Source organism: Dryobates pubescens, chromosome 6 (assembly GCF_014839835.1).
Source record: "Dryobates pubescens isolate bDryPub1 chromosome 6, bDryPub1.pri, whole genome shotgun sequence".
Classification (NCBI taxonomy): Eukaryota; Metazoa; Chordata; class Aves; order Piciformes; family Picidae; genus Dryobates; species Dryobates pubescens.
In genome coordinates, this window is record NC_071617.1 from 33,036,094 (window position 1) to 33,064,078 (window position 27,985).

At 38.2% G+C, this 27,985-nt stretch overlaps 1 protein-coding gene across 1 annotated transcript; it reads right to left on the bottom strand.

Annotated features, from left to right (window-relative positions):
- ERO1B (endoplasmic reticulum oxidoreductase 1 beta) lies at positions 1-27,839 on the bottom strand. Its single transcript, XM_054162280.1, has 16 exons — positions 27,529-27,839; positions 23,079-23,198; positions 19,302-19,385; positions 18,882-18,923; positions 13,920-14,002; positions 11,968-12,041; positions 8,779-8,899; positions 8,642-8,688; positions 7,522-7,533; positions 7,020-7,046; positions 4,799-4,891; positions 4,386-4,632; positions 3,561-3,630; positions 2,329-2,415; positions 1,359-1,492; positions 1-565 (listed from the first exon to the last, which is right to left on the bottom strand). The coding sequence occupies exons 1-16, from the start codon at positions 27,772-27,774 to the stop codon at positions 505-507; spliced, it is 1,548 nt and encodes a 515-aa protein (XP_054018255.1). The 5' UTR covers positions 27,775-27,839; the 3' UTR covers positions 1-504.
- Between the last annotated feature and the right edge of the window lie 146 nt (positions 27,840-27,985).

Sequence of the window (27,985 nt, forward strand, 5' to 3'; positions counted from 1 at the left end):
ATTTTGTTTCCCCCCTCCCCCCGACCTCTTTCTTTCTTCCTTTCTTTTGGACAGCCAGAATTGTCATACCCAATTCTCAGAATATACTGAAGCGCAGTACTCAGGAGAGGCAAGAGGTCAACCACCTGTCTCAAGACAGGCCAGGTCAGGGTGGAGGTACATATGCTTCCATGCAAAATAACTGCCTCAGGAAGACAAGGAAATATAATTTATCAAGTTTCAGTACAACAGAACTGTGAGCAGAAAACTCAAAAAATAAACAGACCAGCATAATTTACACATCTTAAAACTATGTATTTCATTCATAAATATCTTCTCTAATTAATAACCATTCCTAGTTTAAACATAAATTCAAGTTGGTTTTGATTTTCAACAATTTGAATTTCAACAATTCAAGTTCGTTTTGATTTTCATCAGTTCATGTGAGTCCTGTAAGGATCGGTTCCTTCTGCTCAATGCAGTCATGTAAATGGTCTTCACTAATGCGTTGTGCAAAGGCCTTCATTACCTAGTCTGTTGTAATAAAACTTTAAAATTCTGCAATTCTCTTATACTCGTGGAAAGCCTGTAAAACAAAACCCCCCTTAAGTGTTAACAATTCAACTGCAAAAGAAACGCAAATCGTCGTCTCGCAGGGGAGCTGGTTGGGATTTTTGAACGCAATTTTGTTCCGAAGATGAACACCCTGAATATACTACTTTCCCTCAAAAGATCCACTACCTGACTCTCCATTATACTTCCATAATACATTACAGGGATTAAAATTTGTACGTGTTTACAATCTTCCTGACTTCATTAAACAACTAAGAATCTCTAACCAGAGACAGTAACTTTAAAGAGAACAATTATATCCAAGATCTGAAGAACTAGCGTGATGAAAAAGCTAAGTTCTACACATCTTTTCAAGCTGTTAAAATGTTTTATTTCATCACTTGAATGGGGTGAACTAAAAAAAACCAAAAAATTAACCAAAGTTTTAATTAAAAATAATTTATACACCAAAAATCCAAACGCTTAAGAGAACTACAAAATGTGCAACAGCTGTAGTTGGTGATCAAAAACGAGGAGACGTAATTAAAGTGACTGTGTGAGAGACTTATATCAAGATTTCACAAGATGGAATAGATAAGATTTGAGATAAAGAGATGAATTGGATACAAATACAGAATGGTAACCACGGTCAATAATGAACACTCAGCGTATTCAGTTTGAAAGCATCAAGTTTATCAATACCACTAATAGTAACTCAGCCTTTTCAAAAGCCACATCTACATGTACACCACTATCTTTCCACAGACCCTGAGTGTCAACACAGAATTTTTTATGGTTTTCCTACTACACAAACAATAAAAACTTACCTTCCAAAGGCATTTACAAGAGCAACTATTTCTTGACGTGTGAGTTGAAAACCTTTTGATGGGCTGTTCTCAGGAAGGCTCTGTATCTCCTTCTCAGAAAACAAGATCTTCAGAGCAGTTCCTAAGCCCTGTGTCTACAAAAAAAGTATGGTGTTTTAGCATCAATAAATCCCCACTGGCCCCATTTAGTTTTGTTTGAGAAGGATAAAACAAGAATAGATCAGAGTCATTAACTGAGACAGGGTAGAAAGAACTCCAGAAATTCAGCAGAGACCACCAAATTTTTAATGTTAGAAATGTCTTTGAAAACTGAATTCTGACAAGCTTAATGCTCTGCAGCAGTACACCAGGCACCAAGTAACAACTACTCTTAGTTTGGACTTTATGTTAAATCTTGATGTTTGAAACCCTTGTTCTCAGTAAAATAAGTGTGTGCTGGAACTAAAATTGATTTTCAACTCTTCAAGTTTTACTGTACACCTTTGCATTCAGTCCCTGCCTTTTGCATAAATGTTAAAAATTGTAATTGCATCTTTTTCTTATGCCTCAATTTGCTGAGTTAAATCTCTTGCTATATTTTCTAGCAATTAATCAAGTGCTGTACTTCCAGGAAGGCTTCCCACAGGGTGATTCTGCAAGGCTCATCTGATCACTGAATGCAGGTAAGATAATCACTGCTAGCAAGACTTTGCCATGAAGTGTCTGCTTTAAATACATTTTTCTGGGAGACTACAAACTATATCTTTCAGTTAACTAAACAGCTGGTGACTAGACAAACATCTTTAAACAGTAAACTAAACATTCTTCTCTCTAATACTTAAGTAAGAATATCAAAAGACCAACCATATGCAGAAAGTCTGAATGCTAAGGTAAGATGCATCCTGCCAAACTGAAATACATGTTTATCTTCTAATCTTCACACCCACACCCCCACCCTCGCCCATGCACACACACGTGAAATAAATTGTACCTGCAGTTTGCCCCACAGCCTGCATTTGTCACATCCAACACAATCCATTATGCGAGATATGTTCTTGAAATGCAGTCTGAATTCTTCCTATCAGTTGAAAACAAACTACAAAGGTTAATTTAAAGCACCCCTAAGTTTTACACAACAACAAAAAGATTAAGTAATGTAGTACCACTAGAATTTCAATTGTCTATTACTAAAACTGAGCAAAACTGCTACCTTATGTAGTCAGGCCATAAGAAAGGTCCATATAAACCCAGAACCCTTTTTCCAAGCCACTGCTAACAGTTAATTCCTCAAACCACAGCCCCCTGTCCCCCCCGCAAGACAAGACATGAAAGATAATTCTTGGATACTGTACACTGAGTTTCTACCATCTCAAAATTGTCTGAACTATAAATACTGCATCCCTGACCAATTTTATTTCCATTATTTAAGGATGCCTTTAGAGGCAGCCTTCCTTTTTGACAAACAGGTAAACAAATTATCGTTCCCAAGACATATTTCCTGTCTAAAGCTATAAGAGGATTGTTGCTTTGCAGCTTCAGTCAGAGTGGAAGCACACATTAATTAGGATGAATTTGATTAAATATTTAAGGTCAAAAAAACCCTAGCTGGGCTAATAAAACTACTGGCACCTTTCTAATAGCATTCTTTCCAATGCTCATGAAATTCCATACTACCACTGAACTAAGTATTAGAAGTGTCATTAAGTATTAAAAGAGACTGAGCCACACTCCACCTGTGAAACTGTTGTGCCTACCGATCTGAACAGCAGCACATTAGTAATGAAAGTTATGGGTAAAAGCATCCATATAAAACTCCCATATCCAGGAACTATGGTTTTTTTAATGTTAAAATTATAATACATTATTTTATGCTATATAAGGCATCTGGTTTTTTAAGCAAGTATCACTGTTTTTACCAGATACTTGTGCAAAACAGATACTCTATTTAAAAAAAGCCATTGCATCTACTGATAATGCCAGCTCAAATCATTGGCCTCACCACAGTCCTGACAGCAGACCCAAGACATTAAACCACAGATTTCAGTTTGCTTGACCCAGGACAGGCTTGTACTCCTTTAAAGTAGAGTAAGAGGCCTCACATACAATTCAGTAGGTTTTTTATCCTACTTTTTCTGCTCTCAGCAGTATGCTGCCGGTAAGTAGAGTAGGACAACTTAATTTCAAAATGGGTATTTTGGATATCATTCACCAAATTCACTTTACCTTTAATGACTTGGCTCCTTTTTTATCTCCAGCAAACATGGACTTCTCATCAAAGTGCATATGGAAGGATCTAATAAAGACAAAACGCAAACAAACCCCACCAAACGCTGGCATAAATTACAGTGTTCCATCAAGTCTGGTGAGCAGCAGGGGACATCAATGTAAAGTAACGTTCAGAGTATTCATCTCTGAGTGGTATCAGTTCTACCATTTGATCACTGTAATTTGAAATCTTTATTTGCAGCTTATTTGAAAATTTTCTTCACCCCATTTCCACTGATCAAGATGTCTTTCTTAGCAGGCACTGAAACTGTATTAATGTTTGCATCTCAGCTGATCACTGCCCACATCTCAAACACTTAACACAATTAGGATTAGGGACAGCAACAAAGCAACACATCACATCACCAATCAGAAAAAAAGGGAGAAGATGAGTAAAGGAACTGGACTAAAGAACCTTGCGCAAGGAGAAATGGATGGCTAAAATCCCAGAGGTTAAGCCTATACAAGCTGGATTACTCCTAAAATCATTAAGACTATATGTACTATTTCCCTTTTCAAAATAAACCAGGTGCATATTAATGAAGAATGGTTTTGTTGCTGCTGCTTTTGTTTGTTTCTTATACAGACTGGCATATTCAAACTTCAAGAATACTATTCTCCTCTTATCAAATGCACAAATCCCTCTCGTTCTGTCCTACTACTTATTTCTTCAATCCACTCTCCTCCTTATTCTGTTCTATCCTATCAAGAAACCATGAATTCTCACTTGTGAATAAAGAATTTCAAACTATTTACTAAAAAAGAAAAAATCCTATGCCTTACTTTGTATCCCTGAAGATATCTAGTAAGAGAGCTTTAGATTCAGCATCCTCATGGCCATTTCCAGTGTAAAGGTCAACCACTGAACGCTCAAAGTATGGTGCAACCTTTGACAAAGCACGCAGCTCTATCAAATATAAGAAATACAAATTTTTGAGCCTCCTTGGGCCTTCTCCTTTTGTTTCAGCAGGATCAAAGCGACGAGTGAACTCTTTCACATTCGGTCCCCAGCGAGGCTTCCCCCAGGTTTCTGCAGGGGTGGCAAGGGAGGGGCAGGAACAATAAAACATACATAATTAGAAATAGAAAGCAACTATGCATCAAAAGCATCAAAAATGTTCAGGGAGGAAAAAAAACAACAAACATGTTAGATATTGTAGAATTCCATTCAGCGATTTTATCTAGACTTAAATTACCTTCAAGAAGATAATTTGCACAAAGATGCAAGTTGATGCTAGCGTGAAGTCCAGAAATTAGTTTATAAAACACTCTTTTCTCAAGGCAAAGACCTATTCAGGAGAAAAAAAGACAAACAGACCCCAAGTAAATACCAGAAATAATACATTAAAATGAATATAGCCTGACACTTCAGTGAAGGAAGTCTGCACAGTTTAATTTCCAAGAGTTACAGTACTTCGTATTGCGCTAGTAAGCCCTTATATGCATCACAGGGAAAGAAGTACCATGAGCGAAGTTGGGCATTTCTTCCTCGGTATTTCAGTGTTCTAATAAATACAGACAAATGGTCAGGTTGTATAGAAAAATTGCCACACAAAACCAAAATGCTTACATTGTTTGACCAATAAATTTGGAACAGTCTTTAATTTTGACAATCTGGAATCCAGAATTACACTGTGACCCATCCTAATCAGAATCAAGGCTACTGAATTAGGGTAGTGATTGTACAGAAACATAACAAAAAAAACCCAAAACAACATGGCACTGGAGAACACAAAAAGTATTCTTCCCAGCTTTACTCTAAACTTACTGAAGAAATAAATCTACAGAGCAAAAAGTATTATTACTTTGATGGACCCAGACCTCTAGAATATAAACACAAACACAACGGTATCGGGCAACCAAAATACAATTAGAAAGCAGAAATCACTTCTAATACCACTTGGACCTAGAGATAGAATCACAGAATTTCAGGGGCTGGAAGGGACCTCAAAAGATCATCTGGTCCAACCCCCCTGCCAGAGCAGGATCACGTAGAGCAGATCACACAGGAATGCATCCAGGTGAGTTTTGAGTATCTCCAGAGAGGGAGACTCCACAACCTCCCTGGGCAGCCTGTTCCAGTGTTCTGTCACCCCTGCAGTGAAAATATTTTCCCTCGTATTTACGTGAAACTTCCTATGCCTCAACTTCTACCCATAGCCCCTTGTCCTGTCACTGGGCACCACTGAGAAGAGCCTGGCTCCATCCTCTTGGGACTTGCCCTTTACATATTTAGATGAGGTCACCTCTCAGTCTCCTCCAAGCTAAAGAGCCCCAGCTCCCTCAGTCTCTCCTCGTACGGAAGATGTTCTGATCCCTTAATCATCATTGTGGCTCTGCACTGGACTCTTTCAAGTAGCTCACTGTCTTTCTTGAAGTGAGGGGCCCAGAACTGGACACAATATTCCAGATGCAGCCTCACCAGTGCAGAGAGGGAGAAGAACCTCTCTCAACCTACTGGTCACACCCCTTCTAATCCACCCCAGAAAGGCACTGGCCTTCTTGGCCACAAGAGCACAGTACTGGTTCATGGTCATCCTTCCATACACCAGGACCACCAAGACCCTTTTGCCTTCATTGCTTTCCATCAGGTCAGTCCCCAACCTGTACTGGTGCATGGAGTTGTTCCTTCCTGGGTGCAAGACTCTTCACTTGCCCCTGTTGACTACACTTGGAATTCTGGAGATTCTTCCTTCCCCAAAGATGTGTCTGGGTGACTTTACTGTCACTCCAATCTGCTCCAGTGGAAGCAGGGAGAATGACAGCAAAGCCCATCTGTGAGGCTGAGACGTTACCTCTTTTACAGAGATCTCATTTTAAAAAGCATGTAAATTTGTACATTTTCCTACAATAGCACTAGTTAGAGATTTCCAACTGGACAAAACTTACAATAGGCAGAATGAACATAGTTTAAGTACAATTAAAGCATTTGCTTTTCTGTATGCTTCCAAAACACAGTTTTGTTACCACTGTAATAATAATTGCCATTTAAATATGAACACAAAATTAATTCCTTTGTCTTCTGAACACACATTATATATATATATATATATATGTCAGTCCATATACTGGGAACAGAACCATCAAAGACTTTAATACTTCTCAAATAAAAATGCCTAGCAATGTTACTAATAACGTCCCAGCTTGAATGCCTAAAATGAGCAGAAAATTCAAAGTAACAGGTATGGAACTCCCCCATTATAAAAGATGAAACACTGAAGGGTTTAAGGACTGTAACATCTAAGTGAATGAGATTTCCAAAGACTATCAAGAAAAATATAGTCTTTGACATTCAAAAGTTCTGCACTGTTCATTAAAGAGCCTACACTATGCAAAACGTATGGGGAGATGAAAAAAATTCTACAGTGTTTTCATCTAGTGAATTTAACATTATATTAACCATTCAAGAGCCTTTACCTTCTAGCCATGTGTAGAAAGATTCTCCTGTAAATACAAAAATATATAGTTAAATGAAGAGCATTAATTTTCAGCATTACTATTCATAATAACATTAGCTGCCACCTCAACATAAAGTTAAATAATTTAGCTATTAAAGTGAGAATAGGCACTAAAGTGGATGAACTTTATGGTTAGTTTAAATCTGCTGGGGTCAGAGTAAGAGAAATAGTCAGGGCATTCAGAAGTGTATGGAAGTGCAAGCCTGGTTATATGCATGCACTAGTGGTGAAAGACATGATGGAAGAGTGTAACTGTATCTGATAGTGCTTACCTTACTGCTACTGTCTGAAGTCCAAATGAAAGACTTATCCCCCCAACCCTCATTTTATGATAATCACCTGCATAAAAACATAACTTTCCTGCCTTCTAATGTAATAGCAATGAAGTGAATAAATCAGATGGCAAAAACTCTTTAATGCTCACCTCACTTCTGCAAGACAAGCAAAATAAGGTGACTTACCATCATCACCTCCTTGGGGGGACAAAAACAGAATAAATACATAAGCATTAAAATGATATTTTCCACACAAAGCAGTAATAAAACACAAGCTTTACTACAAGCACTTCAAAAGTGCAAGAAACCTTATCTACAAAAAAAAGGCTATTTTCCATCCACTTCCTCCATAAGACCACCCGAGACTAAACACATCATAACAATAAAACTCACTAAGAATTTGAAGTCTTAATAGCAGATGATTTACATATTCTTGAAAGCTATGCTTCAGCTTCAGAAAGATGGTTAGGAAGCCTTCTTGAGTGTATATTATTCAACAATCTGGCCAGTAATCCTTTCTGAAATTCTAATTCCTGAGGTGAACTGCTCTTGCAATTAATTTTATTTGTGCATACCAGCAATAAATTATCACAATGTTTAGAAATATTGAAAGCTGTCCTGTTTCTCTAACATGCAGTGATATATTCCAATTCAATTTCTTGGCTAATAGTTAACTTTGAAGGTAAATGAGACACACTGGCAGGAGAAAGCTGATTCATTTGGAACACAAGGTTACAGTTTTCAATTTAAATTTGAAAACTTAAAGCCCAAGTCATTGATGATTTTTTTTTCCCCTTTTAAACATTTTTGCAGATAACTGAACCTTCCTAAGCTCTTTCTTCAAATAATGCAATCTTTTGTATATTTGTATTACACTAAACATTATGGGTGGAAATCATACAGTTACTTTTTGCTAGGATAACTATGAGCTAAAGAGCTTCCTAGCTAAAGAGCTAGGAAAAAAACACCAAGGGAAGAATACAAGAGTGCTGAAATTTGTTGCATTTTAACTCCTTCCCATCCACACTGGAAAATTACTGGGACACTTACTAACCAGTTTGAGACTTCAACTCCCCTGACATTAATAAGCCTATTCATACGAGTAAGATTAAGCATGTATGCAATCAAGTATCACAAACCCGAGTCTAGATATTGAAATATTGGAAATGGACAGCTACTTCTACAGAGGAAATTAAAAAAACAGAAAGCACACCAACAGACTGAAGACTGGGATTTGCATCACTTCTGCTGCACCAGTCACTATGTTAAAAAAACTGCATTAGGAAATAAAACAGGCAAGACCCACCCCTACTAGGAGCCAGCGGATTTAAAGGACGATAGACAGACCGAGGCCTAGAAAATAAGTTAGAAAACACAAAAATCAGGTTTAAGATAAACTGAAGAGCAAGTATATGAAATATTTTCCTTCTCCCCCCCAATTACTTGAAGCAGTTTTCTTCATAGATGCTGTTCCACACTCTCCAAGCAGAAGGCCCCTTGTATCCAGTGTAACGTTCTGGATTCAGCAGCAAATCCACATACTGTGCATCCGGAGATCTCTCATCTAAGTAAGAAACCTTTTGTTACATATTCTAACTGATCAGTTAAATACTTGATTACAAACCCACAACACTCACACAGAATTAAATACAAATAATAGGTCTCATATAATACTCTCCTGTGTACCAACTGGATTATAAATGCCTTGTACATAAACATATAGCGATAGACATACTAAACAGAAAGCTCAAAAGTATATGATTCATTACAAAGTCTCTTGTGTGGCCATAATTTCCTAAAATTTTGGAGCACATTTTATATGGCTTCTTCAATTCCACCACAAACACTTGTCATGCAATTCAGAGTTTATTTGACTGGCAATATCTGGTTGGAGGGGCTGCTTTTCTGAAATGGGTATACTGCTATAGGGGCTTCCTAATACAGACAAGGTCAAAGAAATGCACCTTGCATCTGTTACGTATTGTACACTTCTTAGCTATACTGGCAGAAAGTCTGTATTACATTGCTTAACTGAACAAACTTTCAGCATACCTGCTCTCTCTGTTATGGAAAGAAACACATTATTTAAGCAGCATTTCAACAAGCTATACCTTCAACTCAAGTTCACTACAAATTCAGGCACTGTATCCAAAGAAAACTGTGAAACAGTACTCTCTCTGCTTAAAAAAATAATCTCTATGAATAGAAACTTAAGTTTTGAGCCACAACCAGTGAAAAACAGGAAGAATTTTCTCTTCAAAATTCTAGGTCAAGTGCAACTCATGCTTTAAAAAACCCCACACACAATACAAGCTAGAAGCCCAGAGATTTGTTCGTAGGAGTAGGCCAAGCAGTACCATTGAGTATTTCCTCAGATGCTGAAAAAAGCCACAGAAACAGAGAGTGAAAACTGTTCTAAAAGAAGAGATGATTCTGAACAAGCAGTTAAGCATTGGTTCAGCAGCAGTAGCAAAACCAAGAGAAAGACACAAGATGCACAACACCACAGAGCCAGATGAGACAAAGTTAAATTACAGATTGTTTTAGTTCTTTGACAGCACGGCTAACCTAAGCAGTTCCTACACTCCAGGTCTTCATTTTTTCTTCTTGTTATCCACATACAACTGAGTCTGTGGAGTGATGCAACAGGAAGATGGAAAGCTGACCTGGATTATGAACCTTTTTTCAGCTAGATCAGTTTCTCTATCTAATTTATCATTAAAACTGACAAAAAGCTGATTAAAAAGTAAAACAATACAGTTTAGTGCTACAGCTGAGCAAATTAGGAGCGCTCTCATCACCAAAAAGAAAAGAGAACAGTTTCTAACACCTCACAGTCACTCCCAGAAGTTATTCTATCTCGTCCCTCCCTGCTCCAGCTCACAAACTCATCTGAGAAGCAGACCACCACAAAAATATGGGAGATAGAAGGAAGATGTCAACTTACTTTCCAGCTATTCAAGTAAGCTAAACTAGCTTGCCATGCACAGCCTGTGCAAAACAAAAAAGCACTGGAAGAACACAGCTAGGGTCAGTACACCCTCCCGCGATAGGGCATGACATAAAGAGAGATGGAAGTAGAATCAGGATGTACTTAGATTAGTTTTACTCCTAAAAGGCAGGCTCCTAAACTGTACTTTTCCCCACTAAGTCCTCCTAAAAATATAAGTAGGCAGCTTGAAGATAGCAGACAACAGCATATAACAGTTCAGATCTACAGTAATGCTCACTATCTCATCAGGAACAGTGTGGCCAGCAGGAGCAGGGAGGTCATTCTGCCCCTGTACACTGCACTGGTTAGGCCGCACCTCGAGTACTGTGTCCAGTTCTGGGCCCCTCAGTTTAGGAAGGATGTTGACTTGCTGGAACAAGTCCAGAGAAGAGCAACAAAGTTGGTGAGGGGTTTGGAACATAAGCCCTACGAGGAGAGGCTGAGGGAGCTGGGGTTGCTTAGCCTGGAGAAGAGGAGACTCAGGGGTGACCTTATTGCTCTCTACAACTACCTGAAGGGAGGTTGTAGACAGACGGATGTTGGTCTCTTCTCCCAGGCAAGCAGTACCAGAACAAGAGGACACAGTCTCAGGCTGCGCCAGGGGAGGTTCAGGCTGGATGTTAGAAAAAAGTTCTATACAGAAAGAGTGATTGCACATTGGAATGGGCTGCCTGGGGAGGTGGTGGAGTCGCCATCACTGGAGGTTTTTAGGAGAAGACTTGACAGGGTGCTTGGTGCTGTGGGTTAGTTGCTTGGGCGGTGTTGGATTGGTTGATGGGTTGGACGCGATGATCTTGAAGGTCTCTTCCAACCTGGTTTATTCTATGTATTCTATGTATTCTATCTATTACAGGAACAGCTTATATAGAGTATTTTCACAGTTATGCAGCAGAAGTGCTGAAAGGGAACAGCAGTTGTTAACTCCATTACAGCTGCTTATTTCTCAGTTGGCACCAAACAATAGCCTAAAGGTAGATTAGAACATCTTGCATTATGTGCTGTCGTCTTAGCACAGAAAGCTGTCTAAGGTATTTATTAAAAAGGCCTTTAGCAGTCACTCCTAAACCTGGCAATTCTCACGGTTTTTTGAAAAGAGGTCGTTCAAACTTTGAATGTTACAAGCAAATAAAGAGAATCACATATGTAGAGCAGAGGGAAGACACAATCGAGCATTTTCATGTTTCAACAATAAGAAAGTCCTTACAAATAAGGACAAATTTAATGCAGGAATCATTTGGAAGCATAGCACGGCTGGAAGAAGAACAAACTCAGCCCAAGCATAAAGAGTAGAACCACAACACAAATAATTTATCCTGTATTCAAACTAGATGCAACTCTTCTGTGTGAGGAAGCTTTTTTGTTAAACAAAAAAAGCTAACTCACTACCATTTTTATTCTATTTACCAAAAGTCTCCTGTTCACTGTATTAACAGGGGGCAACAGTGAATGTGCATCATGTAGGCTACCAAATGCTCCTCATAAAAAAGCATTCTTCGCATGTAACGTAAGAGCTGTCGAATTTCCATTTAGCACAAAATTACAACTTTTAAAAAATGCCTGTTTGCAGAGAAACTGTAATTCTTCACTTTCTTTTTAAGAGACAGTAAACAAAACAACCAGAAAAAGCTTAAACATTTTACCATCAAGTTCACAAAAATGATCCTGTGAATCGTCATATCTTGCCCAGTCAATGAAAGCCTCCTTACTTTGGTTACTGAGGGGAGAAAAATACATTTGATTTTAAACAAACAAAATCAGTAAGAACTACTGAAAGAAACACAATCCACATATAGTAAATAACTTGGAATTGAATTCCGAATTACTGTATCTGAAACCTGAGACATATATTACCATTTGTTAGCTGCCCAGAGATTCAAGCAGACACAAACTGCAACACTTTAAGAAGTTATCTTGCAGACAACAAAAAAGATTTCATCATCTTTTCTTGAACAAACTGTGCAGCGGTGACTTTGCATCCTCTTTCATAGCATGTATTTTTAACACCTTTCAAAGTACTACTTTAGCAGCTGTCACTTTGGGGAGGGAGGAAGCATATTTTCATAACCTGTACTAAAGAGATCTACAATAGTTAGCCTTGCTTTTCAGTGGGAGACTGGATGACTAAACACTCCTTCCAAGTTAAACTACTCTGTGAATATGATTGGTTTTAGCCTTTTAAATAATAATGCTATTCCAGTCACTTTTGAAAGGCATACTGTACAGAGAAACATGTACTTCGAAGTTCCCACAAAAAGAAACAGTGCCAAAAGCTGAATGCTTTCTTCTATGCATACATGCACCAGAGAACTAGTAATGCCACTCAACCAACAGCAAAACATAAGAGAGGTTAAGACTGGAAACTGTGGTCCAGGGTGGCCTGAAATAATGAAAACAACCTACTCCTTTTGATCAAATTTTTACCAGCACAATTTTACAATACATTTCTAACCTTCTGCCAAATCACAACAGAAGAATTCATACTTAGCATTAGGGAAGGAACTTCAGTAATTACTAGGAGGCAAGATTTGATAATCTCACAGGAAATACAGCTGATAAAGGAAAACAACCCAAAATCATGAGGATGATGCACCACTATGTGGAGAACATGGAGGTTTGCCTACAAAGAACCGACCCTTCCTGCACTTGCAGGAGACCTGCCCTCTCCTGAATGCAATAGATATTCTACTCCCTCAAAAAGTGTTCTCTTAAGTTCTCCATGTGTGTTCTCCACCTCATACTCTTTTGCCCTACATGAATGGAAGAGAGTTAATAGCTCTTATTTCCCCTAAAAAACTCTTGATAAGTGTTTTACCCAGTTTGGTTTTAAAACACTGCATGCCAGGCAGCTGCAGTTGCTTTTTCAAGGCCATCTGATTTTGCCAGAAAGTTTTAGCAAGTCTATCAGGTGCAACTGCTAAAATCTGAGGTCAAAGGAACCACACCAATCCACCAATAGTGGAGAACTAATTCCTCTATTTCTAAGTTTTTAAAGGTGGAGACTAGTACAATGCAAATTTTTCCAAGTGCTGTTCCACACACTTTCCTGCTCAGCAACACCATCCTGCAGAATTCCTCCCACCCAACCCTGACTGTGCCATGCAATTATCAAGATCAGGGAATTGATCCAAGTTCAAAGCAACTTTGACAACAACAGAAGTAACTCATAAGCTCCCTGATCTGGTTCACTGAATCATCAAACAGGCACATCAGTGTAACTGAGGGATGCAGCAGGACAGAATCCCTTAATTCAGCACAGTCATCAAGAACAAAGTCTGATACTGGTAAAAAGCAGAAAACCAGGTGTGTTTAATTGCAAGTCTCTTCTGAGTGTTGATGCTGTAAGGTACTGCTTACAAATAATATCAAAGTGGGCTTTTTTGTTTGGTGTGGTTTTTGGTTGCTTGGGTCTGTTTGTTTGTAGGAAGTCTACTTGTCACTTAACACCTTTACCTTTAGGTATTCTTACATCATTTCACACTTACTTTCTAATAGGCTAAGGAAAGAACGACAAACAAAACCCAGAACATTGCAAAAACAAGACAGACAAAATTAAACACTCCTTTTTGTACTATTGTTGTAAATTGCAGAATACCTTAAAGTACTGTTAACTGCTCCCAGTTTGTTAGCTTGCTCACAGTCTTCCAGTTCTTTGGAATTATTTGCCGCTTTCGAATACTGTAAGAAAGTTCATATTTGAATTCATTACCTACAATTCTGTAATGACAGGTGCTGTAAAAAGTATTTCTAGGTTTAGCAGTAAATTGGCTAGTACTGGAGAAAACCCTCAGATTCTAAAAGCTCTAAGTAATTCTGGGACACTTCTTATTTCTGTTTTTCTTCACTTAATTTCATCAGGCCAATTTCATCCTGTGGATTTAACTACGACAGAAAATTCAGCTAAATATGTAGAAATTTTGTTAGTTTTGGTTTGGTTTGCTTATTGAAATTAAATGGAGTTCTGAAGTGTTCCAGATAGTTATTTACAATGTCCTTTCTGAAAGGACACTGGAAGACAAGCAGTGTCATTCCTATAAACGTACCTTGTATTTTGCAAGAATAATCATACCCCAAGTTCCATTAGTCACTTATGTAAGAAAATACATGAATTTTGCCATTTTCCCTTTATATTTCATTTACTTCTATTCATTGGCATGCTTTAGATGTGCACAGGTCTAGAAGAAAAGCTTTTCAAGATGGAGATGTAATTACTTTGAAACCAGAACTGAAGTACTGGAGCTGAATTCTGATTCTGCAGTATTTTTTTTAAAAACAATCCACTAAAATGGAGTTACTATTAGAATACTTATAATGCAAATGTGAAGAATTAAGAGATTAAATTCCACTCTCTACGACAATATGGATATGTCAGCAAGGAATTTAAGTCTTTTAGTTCAAAACTCAAAAATACCTCATCTAACCATTTTGGAGCATACTAGCCAGTATCAGTGCTCTCACAAAATAGAAACCAACCAAATCTCCACCTTTTTTTTTTTTTTTTTAAGTTATTGGACTGGATTTTATTTTTTTTTTTAATGTGTGTGTGCGCTTTCTCTTGCAGACCAAGCCTCAGGTTTACACAGATATCTACTTTATCACAGCTCTTAAGAAATACAGAAAATTATTTAATGTTAAGTAACTGATCGCTTATATGAAACTAAACTGCTGGTTCCCTTATACTTAGCACAAACACAAAACATTAAAATACCCTCATAACTTAAACCTTGTTAGAGGCCTTGCCCCTAACTCTGGAAGGATATTCTCAGTTTTCTGGGATTTGCCAGGTATGGGGGCTCATTCTTTATCATCATATCAATGTTAAATGGAAAAATCTGAACAAATGACTCTGATTTGGACTGCTGACAAAATAACATAAGAGATGCTGAAGTAAATATTCTGTGTGTCTAAAGTTGCAAAACAATCTCCACCTTCAAGTGAAAATGCACACTTGCTTAAGTGGGTCCAGAGGAGGGCCAAGATGATGATAAGGGAATTGGAGCACCTCCCCTATGAGGAAATGCTGAGCGAATTGGGGGTTTTCAGCCTAGAGAAAAAGATGGCTCTGAGGATACTTTATAGCAGCCTTCCAGTATTTAAAGGGGGACCCTTTAAGTGAGGGACTATAGTGGTAAAACAAGGACTACAGCTTCAAACTGAAAAAGGGTAGATATATTAAATATTAGGAAGAAATTCTCTACTGTAGGGGTGGCGAGACATGAAACAGGCTGCCTAGAGTAGCTGTGGATGTCCCCTCCCTCTAAACGTTCAAGCCCAAGTTGGATAGGGCTTTGATCAACCTGGTCTAGTGGAAGGTGGGGGCTGGAACTAAATGATCTTCATGGTCCTTCCCTACCCAAACCATTCTATGGTTCTATGAAAACATGTTGCCAGGCTTCACTATTTTCCATTGTTTAACAGCAACAGCTGTGATCAGTGCTGTGTGACCACTGACTACAAATCAGGACAAAGTATCTATTCCTGCCAAAGCAGGATCTCCTAAGAGTAGTTTTGGGAAGAAAACAGAAGAGAAGTGAACAAGTGAAATATTTTCAGTGTTGTAACCTTGAGTTACTGCATCCTGTCCCTTGCTTCAAAGTTTAATACAGCAACTGTCATGACAATTCTTTAATATCTAGCCCCCCAAAATGTGGTCATCACTCAAATGAAACAGGATTATAGAAAAGGAAACTATTTTGTGTCTCTTTCAACATTTCAAGAACATTATATTGGTGTTGAGAATTAAAAAAATATCCTCTACTTCTAACTGCACTTCTGTGGGGAAATCTGTGTAAGTGTAACCCTGGTCTTTGTGGCTGTATGAGCTTTCAAAGGAAGAACTGCTCTCTCTATGGTTCAGCAAACAAACAAAAAATCCTCCACTAAAGCCTAAACAAAGCTGGAAGTTTACAGATTTGTCTGCATTAGGAAAGAAGCGCAGTAAGAAACTGCACAGAAGCCAAGCACTTAAGACTACAAAACATTTCTTCACAAGATTCTACCCCGAGTACATCTATTCATTGTTAAAAAAGATGCCTTTGGTTGTTTTCACCTATTCAAGGCAGACACTACAAAAATGAAAGACAGAAACTGGACATGCATGTCCCCAGAGGAAAAACATGGGGTTTTTTTAATCTTTTCCCCCAAACCAATACTGTAAGGATAACCCACAAAATGCAGGACTTTCCCAATGGGCCAAGCACAGGCTAATAGCACAGTACTTGCAGTCCTTGAAACAAAACAGTCATATTAAGGTGAGTTTACTGTTTCCTCAGAAGAAGGGATTCTCAATTTCTCAGTTAAATGAGACTGTGAGTTTTTAATTGGGTGCAAGAAAGATCATTAACTAAATCCTGAGAACTAAGAAAGTGGTGTTGGTAAGATTTACGTCAGTCCTGAAAACAATTTTCCTGCAGAAATATTTTGTTTTCTGACAGGGAAGCAGCAGATGTTACTATTATTTGTTTTTCTACAAATTAAAGGTGAAGAAGTGCCCAGCTTCGAGCAATCTAGCTGGCTGCAACAACCTAAAAGGCAAGCCAAAGTAAACAACTGTAGCAACTTCCAGCAAATGATGGCTTCCCAAAGAAGCTGCCGCAGTTTCTTTAGCATGCTGAAACCAAAAGGCGGCTGATTGTTCATTTCCAAAGTCCAATACACTTATGTGAAGTATCCTAAGAATAGCATACTCTTTGGCTACTAATTAACATCTTATTTATGGCTCTCAAAATTAATCAATCAGGAAGCTCAAACACCTACTCAAAGAATCCTTTGTAAAACTGCGTTTAAAGAATTAAAATGCCTCTTTCAGAGGCATTACAGTATTCTAGGAATCAGTTTGTCTAATCAAGCCTGGAAAATAAGAGAGTCAGTGAAAAAAAACAGAACTGGGAACAGATGATCCAGCTAGAATTCAACATCTTCTGAAGCCCAGAGACAGTGCCAAAATTTTTCCAGAACATCTACTGCTATTTGTGGTGAAATTGATACTTAATTCACATCAGTGACAAAGATGTTTCTTCTCTGATCATCAAAAACCTTTAAATCAAGAGGCACATTTTACTTCAGAACAAGCTTGGCAATATATGGATAAGCAGAAGATGGGACTTCCTCCTGAGCTTACGCTTGGACAGACTTGCCTGCATCGTTCATGAGGGAGGACACAGAAGTCATCAATCCACAGTGAAGTACTCCTCTCAGCTTTGGTAATCTTTCTTGGCATAAAGCCCAAACCTAATGCAAACAGTCACTTATGATACTGTGACCTATACTCTGATAAGACAAGCAGCAACTACAGCTGCCCACTGAGGGAGGATGGAAATATGATAGTTAACCAAGATTCACCACAGTCAAGATACTCAACAGAGCTCTCATTTGGACACCATTATCCCATCACCCACTAAAAATCCCTATTCTTGGGTGTGGCAATGGTAGCAATAAGCAGTGTGAGCAATCTGGCACTATAAACTTATAGCTTGACATGGTGGTAGGCCATGCTTAGCATAAGTGTAGAAGTAGCTAGCAGTTTAGCAAAACAATGCTGCACCTGTAGCACTGTAACTAAAGCAAGGTACTGGTAGCTATAAACACAGAGAGTTATCTTGGAATAACAGGACACATACATTGATCAACAACCTTGTGTGATATTAGTAGTTTAACCAATAATCTACAATGGTATGATGTGGGGTCAGTCGTGGGGAACAAACAAAGCTATGCCAACGATGCTCTGTGGGGTGCTTGGTGCCGTGGGTTAGTTGTTTGGCTGGTGTTGGATTGGTTGATGGGTTGGACGCGATGATCTTGAAGGTCTCTTCCAACCTGGTTTATTCTATGTATTCTATGTAAACTGTAGATGTTCCTTAATAAACGAACAATACTAGATCATATTGGTCATCCGTACTGATTCCGTTCTCCATCATCAACACTTGGGCACTGTGTTTTAGATTTGGGGGTGGGGGAGGTTGTCTGTATTTCTGCTCTGACCTCTTTTCTAGTTATATATACCCTCTTTTCTCTTTTAGCTTTGCTAAGAACACTTGGTGACCTAAGAAAGATGTCTTGAAGAGAAGCAAGTAAAAGTCACACACAGCCTCACTACTTATGCTTGCACTGACCACTAAATTACCGTTACACTAACGATCTGCTCAAGATTAGACATGGCAAAATTATGTAATCATTCAGGTTCTTTTAATAGTAGATGCTGCAGTTATCTACAATTGTTTTGAAAGACTGCTCTGCTACTGCACGTGTACCTTAGTCCATCATAACTTCATAGAAGATGGTCTGTATCCAGTATATACTACAGCCCTGGTCATTCACTGACGCAGTCTGCACCAGTTCTCAAGCAATGACAGACTCAGAATGACATGACAGAATCAGCTATGTCAGAAACACTACCACACGTGAAAGTAAAAATGTAAAGCCACATGCAAGAAGTGATCAGTTGCGTTACCGATTTCCTCACTATGTCAAGACTGAAGGTTTGAGATTAAAAAGTCACACAGCTATAGTAAATTTTTTAAAAAATCATTAAGAACTTAGGAAATTAATGACCACTTACTTTGTTAGAGCTCCCAGCCTTAATTCCAACAGGTATTTTGCTCTAAAACCAAAAAAAACAAGTAACAGTTTTTACACTACATAAAAATTATTATGCTTGATTGAAATCTACAAATTAAATCTCATTCCCACGTAGGTCACAGCAAGCTTGTTTTTTTAAATAATTAACTTGCTCCTTTGCCTTCACAACTTGCTATATCCAAAACAGTGCTAGAGTTCAGAACAGACTTACTCGTTAAGTTATTTTATTGGTAAAATAAATAAGACCTTAGAATACATTGGTGGTATTTCTGCTTTTCATCACTCTTATTTAACTTCAGAATCCCATTAGTAAATATTGTTAGTACAGTATTAGTCACTGCAAATTAGCGAAGTTTTAAACCAAATAATATTTTCATATTATATATTATTTTATCCATACCTCAGGACAAGGCTCTACATGACAATCTTTGATAGAACAATGGCCATCATCAGCCCAAAATGGGCACGGTCTCTTCAGGTTGACCTAAACATACAAATCCAAAAGTTTACAAGCAGCATTTACATATGGCAACTTTAAAAGAAAGACCTCTCAGTATCAGGAAATCCTTTCAAATAAAAAGAGAGATGACACCAGGAAAGAAACAGAGTTAAATGTAATACTTCAAGTTTGAGAGATTTTCTTGGAGTTCATTGGTCGATTTCTTTTACCTACTTTCCCTCTTCAGTATAAGCTGAAGCTTGCTGCAGTGGAATTGTCAGTGGTAATGGTCTCCAGTGGATACAAACTTCTAGCATATTAAAGTGCAAAGTAAAACTTTAAAACAGTAAAACAAACTACTAAAAAGAAGGCAATCAGATAAATGCTGTTATAAAATCGTTGCACTTGTACTGTACTGATGAAGAAAATCAATTTTACGAAGGGCAAACTAGTATACAAGTTTATTAACTGAAATAAGTGTAACCATTTTTTACCACACATCACAACCAGACAAGGAAGAGTGAGCACCATATTGGCCTCAAATTAGACAGCTGATATAGTACATATATAAATAATTTAAAGTAACCACTTCATAAACACTACCAGCAAATTCTGTGATGATTAGTGCTCCTTATCATTATCAAATGGCACAATACAGTCAGGAAGTACCACATGCAAAATATGCAAACACTTCACCTGGACTGTCAATGTGAAAGTCAGTGTGATGGGGGAAAAAAAAAAACCACCATCCTAGCTTTCCTTTACCTTGGCCTTACACACGCTAACAAATATTAGTGATAGAACACACTTTGATCTCACCACTCCTAAAGAATACAGACTAAGGGTTTTCCTGAATGATCATTCACAAAATTGCAGAAGTACACAAGCTTTTAAATCTCACTTAATAAATAAAACACAAAGCATTTATGCTCATTAGCAACCACTATTTTCCAGATAGAAAGTGCAGTTCTAAAACTTTTAAAGTAAACAAAAACCCAAAAACAAACCCCACCAAAAAAACCACACATAATCCAAAATTAACTATTTTTTTACTTTCTTTCCCTTCAGCACAACTCGTGCTAGGGTTTTGCAGCTGACAAATACTACTCATGAAGATACTCAGCTGAAGTTACTGTTTATATCCAGCAAACTACATCTTGAATGATGCGCCACTTATTAGAAACTGTTGCAGAAATTGAATTCAATTCTGGGGTCATATCATATGACAGGTTGGAAGTGACACAGCAAGAGTTCTATAAAATGCACAGTAAAATTAAGCCTAATACTCCACAGACGGCATCAGAGCCTAAACCAGTTTCAACACAAAATTTTAAGAACTATAAATGTGCTTATAAAAATTACTTAAAACTACAACTAATCCCTATGGTACATACCTTACAAAAAACAAACACTTCCCCCCCCCCCCCCCCAAAACTACAGTAAAGTAATAGTCATATTATAAAGACTATATAGAACAGTATTCTTGCTTTACCTAGTAGGTTAAAAGACTGGGACTAAAGACTTCCACTTAGTCTTCAAAGAACATGTTTTCCCCTTTTATATAGGAACATTTTTCTAATTAATGTAATTTATATCTTGTACTTTCACTTTACATAAGGAGAAATATAGACAGGACACAAAGCTTAAACATCTAGTACAGAAGTGCCAGAGCAGCCCCTCAGGCAAATAGGCAACTGAACTCTAAATCCCATGCTCCAATGAACATGGAGCTCACTACACACAATGATTGAAGGGTTCCCGGTAAGAGAAATATAATACTCAGTCTTTTCATTTGGAGAAAAGCTGAAATAACTGAGATGTTATTTCACTCTCCCTCCAGTCTATTGTCTTAATTTTGACAGCTAAGAAAAATCAAAACTATATACCAGAAACAAAGAAATTACCTTTAATGTCTCAAGAATAAACTGTTCTGTAACACTAGGTACCCAAATTACAGCAAAAGGAATTCTCTCTTCAAATGGTCTGTCAATACAATTAAAGTTCTCCACAGAGCATAACAATGTTTGACTTGTTCAACTAAAGTCTAAATTCCTCTACCAAATGTTTCAGCAAGCAAAATCTTCCTCCATTTTCAAAACACACATACAAATTTAACTGCTATATAGCATCTGAAGGAAAGACTGTTTTCTAGGTTTCCAGTTTGATGTCTTTACTCAGCGTGACTGGGAGTTATAAATTCAGCTTTAAAATGTTATATAGATTCCTCAGCCAAATAAACCCAAACTAACAAGACATTAAGCAGATGGTACAACTTCTTAGAGATGATGACAACTATCTTCTAGTCACATGTCAAACCATGCTAGCACAAATACATTAAAAGCAGGAATTTTGGGTTACTTCCTCTTCCCCATTGCCAATATTCAACCCAGAAATCCCATTCTTGTCAAAAGATATGTAAAATTTATTATTTTTTTGTATTTTTTTAAATAAAGCATGAAAAAGTGTTACGTTTTGCATCACCTTCACAATAAGACCTGCTATATAAAACATGCCCCTTCTGCCAAAAAAACCCAAGACCAGATAACCGTTTATACTACAATCATTTTCAAAGTAAACTCTAACAATCAAAACAATGCCGATGCGCTTAGGAAGATGCAGGTAACTAAGCAGTTGCTCTTCTTACACAGAGGAACACTGTAAATAAAAGAATACTGCTGTCTAAACTGATGATTAATTCAGAAAGAACACCTGAAAATCAAGATATACTGCTCTCAGAATGAGTCAAGGGCACTAAAACCCAGCACGCACAGAGAGTTCTGAGACAAATGGAAGTTGTACAGCACTTGTACTATAATCAATACCAATTATGCACTGACTACACAGAACACTTCTACTTTCTTTCAAGCCTGACATATTTTAATTTAGAGTTTTATTCAGTATTTCCATAGTTTATGGTTTAATGTATAGAACTATACAGAGACAATGTTCTTCATTCCTTCCTTTCTTTCTTTGAGAACTGTCCCACACTAACTATTCTAGAAACCACTCAGCACAATTTCACCAAGACTTTAAAGTTTTCTCCAGCCTTTAAATAAAAATGCCATCGTCCACTCAGTATTATACATCACATTTTCCATTCTTTTATGGCTGCTGAACTAGTAATACAATGGGAATACTATGATTGCATTTATAAAATATCATGATTCAAATTTCTATTACAAATAAAATTATTTCAGAGTAGGGAGTGTTTTCAGAGTAAGTGTGCTCCCCGTGTGCTTAATCAGTATACAGCTACACCGTGATTGACCTAGATGATCATTGCTTACCCTTATAACTTTCACATCCATCTATGATCTTACTAGTACTTCCATGTGTAGGGAGGTGTTTAAGAAAAGACTGAATGAAGCACTTTGTGCCATGGTTTAGCTGATTAGATAGGGTTGGGTGATCAGTTGGACTTGATGATCTTGAAGTGTCTTCCAACCTGGCTGATTCTCGGACATCAAAAATACTCTGTTGCTTATTCAGTGAGGAAATGGCAAAACACATTCTGGCTTACTTATTCAGTTTTCTTTTCAATAAATTTTTCCATATCACAGATGGAAGTACTAAATAATGTGTGGTGAAGGGTGGGCTTGCACATTGGCCCTTGGAACTGTCCATCTATTAGTACAACCAGTATTAAAGATGAGGTAGAATTGCAACACACCATTAAAGTATAACCTGCAGAACTGCTGTTGAAGTGAAAATTCAGGAAAAATATCATTCTAATCATACCTTGTAATATCTGAAGTAATCACGTTCTTGCAGTTTCTGTATTTTGGGGAAGATCTTGAAAGTATTGAAGTCATCAATGCTTTCTATGTCACACAAACAATCATCTAGGACTCCTGTGAGCTATTTAAAAAATACATAAAAATTTAGTTTTCATTAGGAAATGCAGTATTAACTACAGAAAAATCCCCTAAACAGAAAAAGATGGCAGTCAAAATAAATGCTAGCAAAACACAGTTCCATAGCACATAATTTATTTCTCATTAACATACTCTATAACATACCTTACATACTCAGAAAATAAAAGCCTGAAGCACTTGCTTTGAACTTTAGTCTACCTTCAACTGAGTCAGTTAGCCACACTAACACTTTCAGCCCTGAAACTTATTGACAGATTCAGCATTTAGAACTTTCTGCAGAATGAGCAGTAAGATTTCCCAAACTACAAGTACACGGTAGATAAGCACATCAGAGCTGCATACCAAGTGTTCTTCTACCAAATGCTCATTAGCTGAATTGTCTTTAAAAAAAAAAAAAACAAAACAAAGGAAAAACAAACCCCACAAAGAACAATCATACATAGCCATCTTATTTTTATAATTCTTCTCAAAGCATCAAAACACTCCAGCTGGTTCCTTTAGAGGTATGGGAGAAAGGAGAATCCGTACTTTAGTGCCCAAAAAATTAGTAACTTCACGGTTAAATTCTATAAATAAATACTAGGAAAATCAGGTGCAGGTATCACCATTGTGAGGTTGAAAATCTATTGTGAAACTACAGTCCAAGCTCTTGGTCCTGTTCCTCTTCTGACACCAGGACAGTATCTGGTTCATGGTGCTGCACCAGCTTAAGACCAACTCTATGGAGAGGAGAGCACACAAGCGCAGAGGCACTACTGCCAGCACAGGAGAGAAAGACAGGACTGTGCAAGTACCTCAGCTAACTGAGACACCTAAGCCACAGCAACACCTTTGCTGAGATCCTGACAGCATCTTAGTGAAAGGCAGAAACATTTAAAAGTATCAGTCTATTAATATTTGTATGGTAAATTTAATTCAATCTAAACTATTCCTAAGCATAGCTTCTTAAACAACTACAAATGTGTTTGAAAGGCTGTTCAAATCCAAGTTGGAAAGCTATAGATGATATCTAAGGGTAAGGAACCATATATTGCTGTTAACTACCACTGTTCTTCAGCCAGACAGGAAATGCATAGACATAACAGGATGGCCTAGAAAGCATATAAATGGGAAAGCCCTCTTATCTTGTATCTCGTATGGGCTTAGAACTTCTAACTATTAAAAGGTTATGTGCAAAAGCAGATGGAAAATATTTTTGCCCTTCTTTTTTTCTCCAGATTCACATAGATGAGATTATAAAATCATCTCATCTGTTTTATGCATGATAAACCACTTCACTACTTTACAGAACAGATACCCTTATATAACCAAGCTTGATGTAAGAGAGTCACTAGAAACTGAATTATAGGTTTCTGCTCTTTTATGAAGCATAAAGGAGGCCTGAAAAATGGATTTCCTCCAGCCTTCTGTGAGAATAAAAAGGTGAGGGTATGGCAATAAACCATTTAGTAGAAAATTAACCGTATGTAAATCCTGTTTTTCCTGAGGCATTAAATAAGCTGTCACAATTCTGCAGAGTAGATATAGCAATGAAATAAAACTCATTTCAGGGAAGTTACTTTACCTGAAGTTTTCTACACTGTTATGTTTGCCCTGTTAATGTTATCTAACTTCAAATCCAGGCTAACAGCTATGAAAGGGCCTATGTGCAATTACAGGTTTTTCACAAAACATGAAAGCTCACAGCCTTTATAATGGCCAACTTCAAAGTCAGAAGACAAAACTTTTTATTATTGATACTTACAGGGGAAAAAGAACAGATGCATTTTAATCTATAATGATTTCATTAAAAAAAATCTGAATTTTCTTATCAGTCACACATAAGCAGAAATTACTTTTGCAATCTTTGCAGGTAACACCACAAAACAAATGGCAATATGAAAAAGCAAAAAGATAACTGACCATTTTGCTCAAATATTGTTAAACTGTATAAACAAGAGAAACCTCATGTGAAGAGCAATACTGAAAGAAGTAGGAAAGATCCAAGAAATTTTCTTTGGACTCAAAAAAGTAGGCAACTATTTTGATGACCAACTCATGAAGCTATCCACTGCTTACAAAAATATTTTTACCATTGATGCAAAACTGAAAGTGATTTTTCAGAGGATTATGTTCCAAATAAACAGTGTCAAATCCTCATGGAAAAATAAAAAAGCTGCAGTCTTGTTATAAAATTAATATAACAAACTACTGAAGGTCATATATTTGTCAGATGTCTCTGACAAAATTGTGATTCTATCTTTTTAGAACACTATGTAGTTTCAGAAATAATCCCTCCACAAAATCAGAACTGCTCTAAGAAATTATTTATTTTTTTAATTACAGTGACAAGAGCATGCAAGTGGAATTCTCCATTTCTTTCTCACTGCTTTTTAAAAAATGAAACAGTTAGCTGTCTTTATACATAAAATACTAAAATTAATGTTTCCTTAGAAGGCATGCTCTAAAATGAAACTATGCTATATCTGTACCAAACCACAATTTATTAAATTGACAGCACATAAGAAACACCAATACATCAGCAGTTCATAGCACACTAATACAACAGCAACATAAGCTTCAATACCCCAGTTAGAAAGGTTTTGACTAGTACAGGTGTAGCCTTCAGTGCTCTCACTTTTGTAATGATAGAACACTAAGAACAAGCAGCTTTGGTAATTACATTCTGTTAATTACACTGAACTCTAAGATAAACTTTAAAAGCATTAGCTTACTACAATTTGTGTTCAGGAAGTCATCTGACATTAAGTAACTATTTCTTCCGTATTTCAAATGTGCTTATCAAAGTATTTCCATATATTGTCAAACATATTTTAGTTCTTGTACAGATAAGAGCTGTACTGGAGATCTTGAACTTCTAAGTTATCTCCTCTGTGATAAAACAACCTTTCAGAAGGAAAGGCCAATGTCTGACCTGTATCAATTTCTCTTTATGAAATCTGGAAAGAAACATATTCAGCACTTCAACATTAGAAGCTGAACAAATGCCCACAACAGTCTATTCGTACAAACAACCTTATTAGAGTTATCAGGTTGTTATACTTTAATTGCTTCAACAATTAGAAGACCACCTGGGACTCCTTATTTTGTTCCTTAACATTTTACTTTGCCATAGCTGCAGAACAAGAGAAAAGATACAGATAACATGATTCCAATAACTAATGGCTAGCTCCTCTTTTTACAGTGCAGATTAAACTCTAGGTATTTAAATCCTGAATACAATATGCTAACAATTTTATGTAATAGTAACAACCAATCTCTGTTAAGTGTCATAAGAAAACTATGCCAATAAGCACCTCTTTACGCTAAAAATGCTACTAACATACGGGATTTTTAAGGCTAAGAAAACCTCAGTTTACAGTAAGTTAAAAAAATACCATAAAAGCCATCTACACTAGACTAGTCACTGTCTTGGTCACTTACAATGTAGTAGGGTATACAAAGCAGAAATTTAAAAACTACAAGAAAAGTAACAGACACAGAAGACAAACTTTGCTCCACGTGGACATTGTATTTCCACATGAACTCACTCTAATATCTTTGGCCCAGCTGAAATCCTTTTCTGCTTGACACCAGCTGTTATTTCAGTCACGGTCATACTGATGAACAACAAACTCCCAACTAGAGACACTTGTCCTTCTAAAGCTGTGAAGGCAGTTCACAGAAAGAAGCAGCATTCTCATCCTTCTGTGTAACGTGTGCAGACACGACCTAAACACAAGCCAAGCCCGGGCACTGATACTACCATTCGAACATATGGCTTCTCATCGACTTCATAAGGACGCCAAACTTTTTGTCTAAACCAAGAGTATGATCCAACCCAGAGCTCCTCAACGTGAGATTATAGACAGCAAGCAGTGGTACCTAGATTGAACACTCCTCTGTGAGCTATACCGTTATATAAGGTTCCCAGGTAAACCAACCTCTCCCCTCACTGTAGCAGCGGGGCACACAGACCAGAGGCACCCAACTGCCCGGCCGTGGGCTGGATCCCAGCAAGTAACAACCAGAGAGTATTGAATAAGAAGGACGTGAGCTACAGATTTCAGCAAGAGATCCTCAGACTTCGCTGCCGGGAAGGCTGCACAAGACACGGCCCGAAGCTGTCCTGTCCCCCGCGACCCTCCGAAGCGCCTCCATCACCTTCTCCAGCCCGCGACAGGGAGGATCTCTGCTCTCCTTCCCGTCAGGCAGGGGTCCGCAGCCCTATCCAATGCCAGTGGGACATCCCTGCCGAGCAGTGCGCTTTTCTTTTCCTCCTCCCCGCCATGTGGAGACCCCGCCGCTTCGCCCCATCCGCTGCTGGTTCCTACCTGGGCCTTCGCTGTCAGGACGCAGCTGAGCACTGCCAGCAGCTGCGTCGCCAAGCGTGTCCTCGCCGCTGTGCTCCGGACGGCATCGCCACTGCTCATGCTGCTGCTGCCACCACCACTCCGCCCGCCGCAGCTGACGGGGGAAGGCGGCCCTGGCCCCGCCGCACAGAAGCCTCCGCCGCCGCCACAGGAAGGAGACGGAAAAACCCGAGGATCGGAGGCGGTGGCAGCGTCTGCTCCCGGCATGGCCACTCCTGCCTATGGCGGGAGCCGTCAGGCGGGGGCGCCGCGCTCACCCCAACCTGTCTGTCCGTCCGCTGCCGTCACCACAGCACCGACACGCGCGCACAGTCCCCCCACACTGCCGCCGCCGCTGCCCACCTTCTCCTTCGGCCGTCGCTCGGCATCCCGGGAACTGTAGTCCACGCGCGCGCGCAGGGCTGGGGCGGAGCGCTGA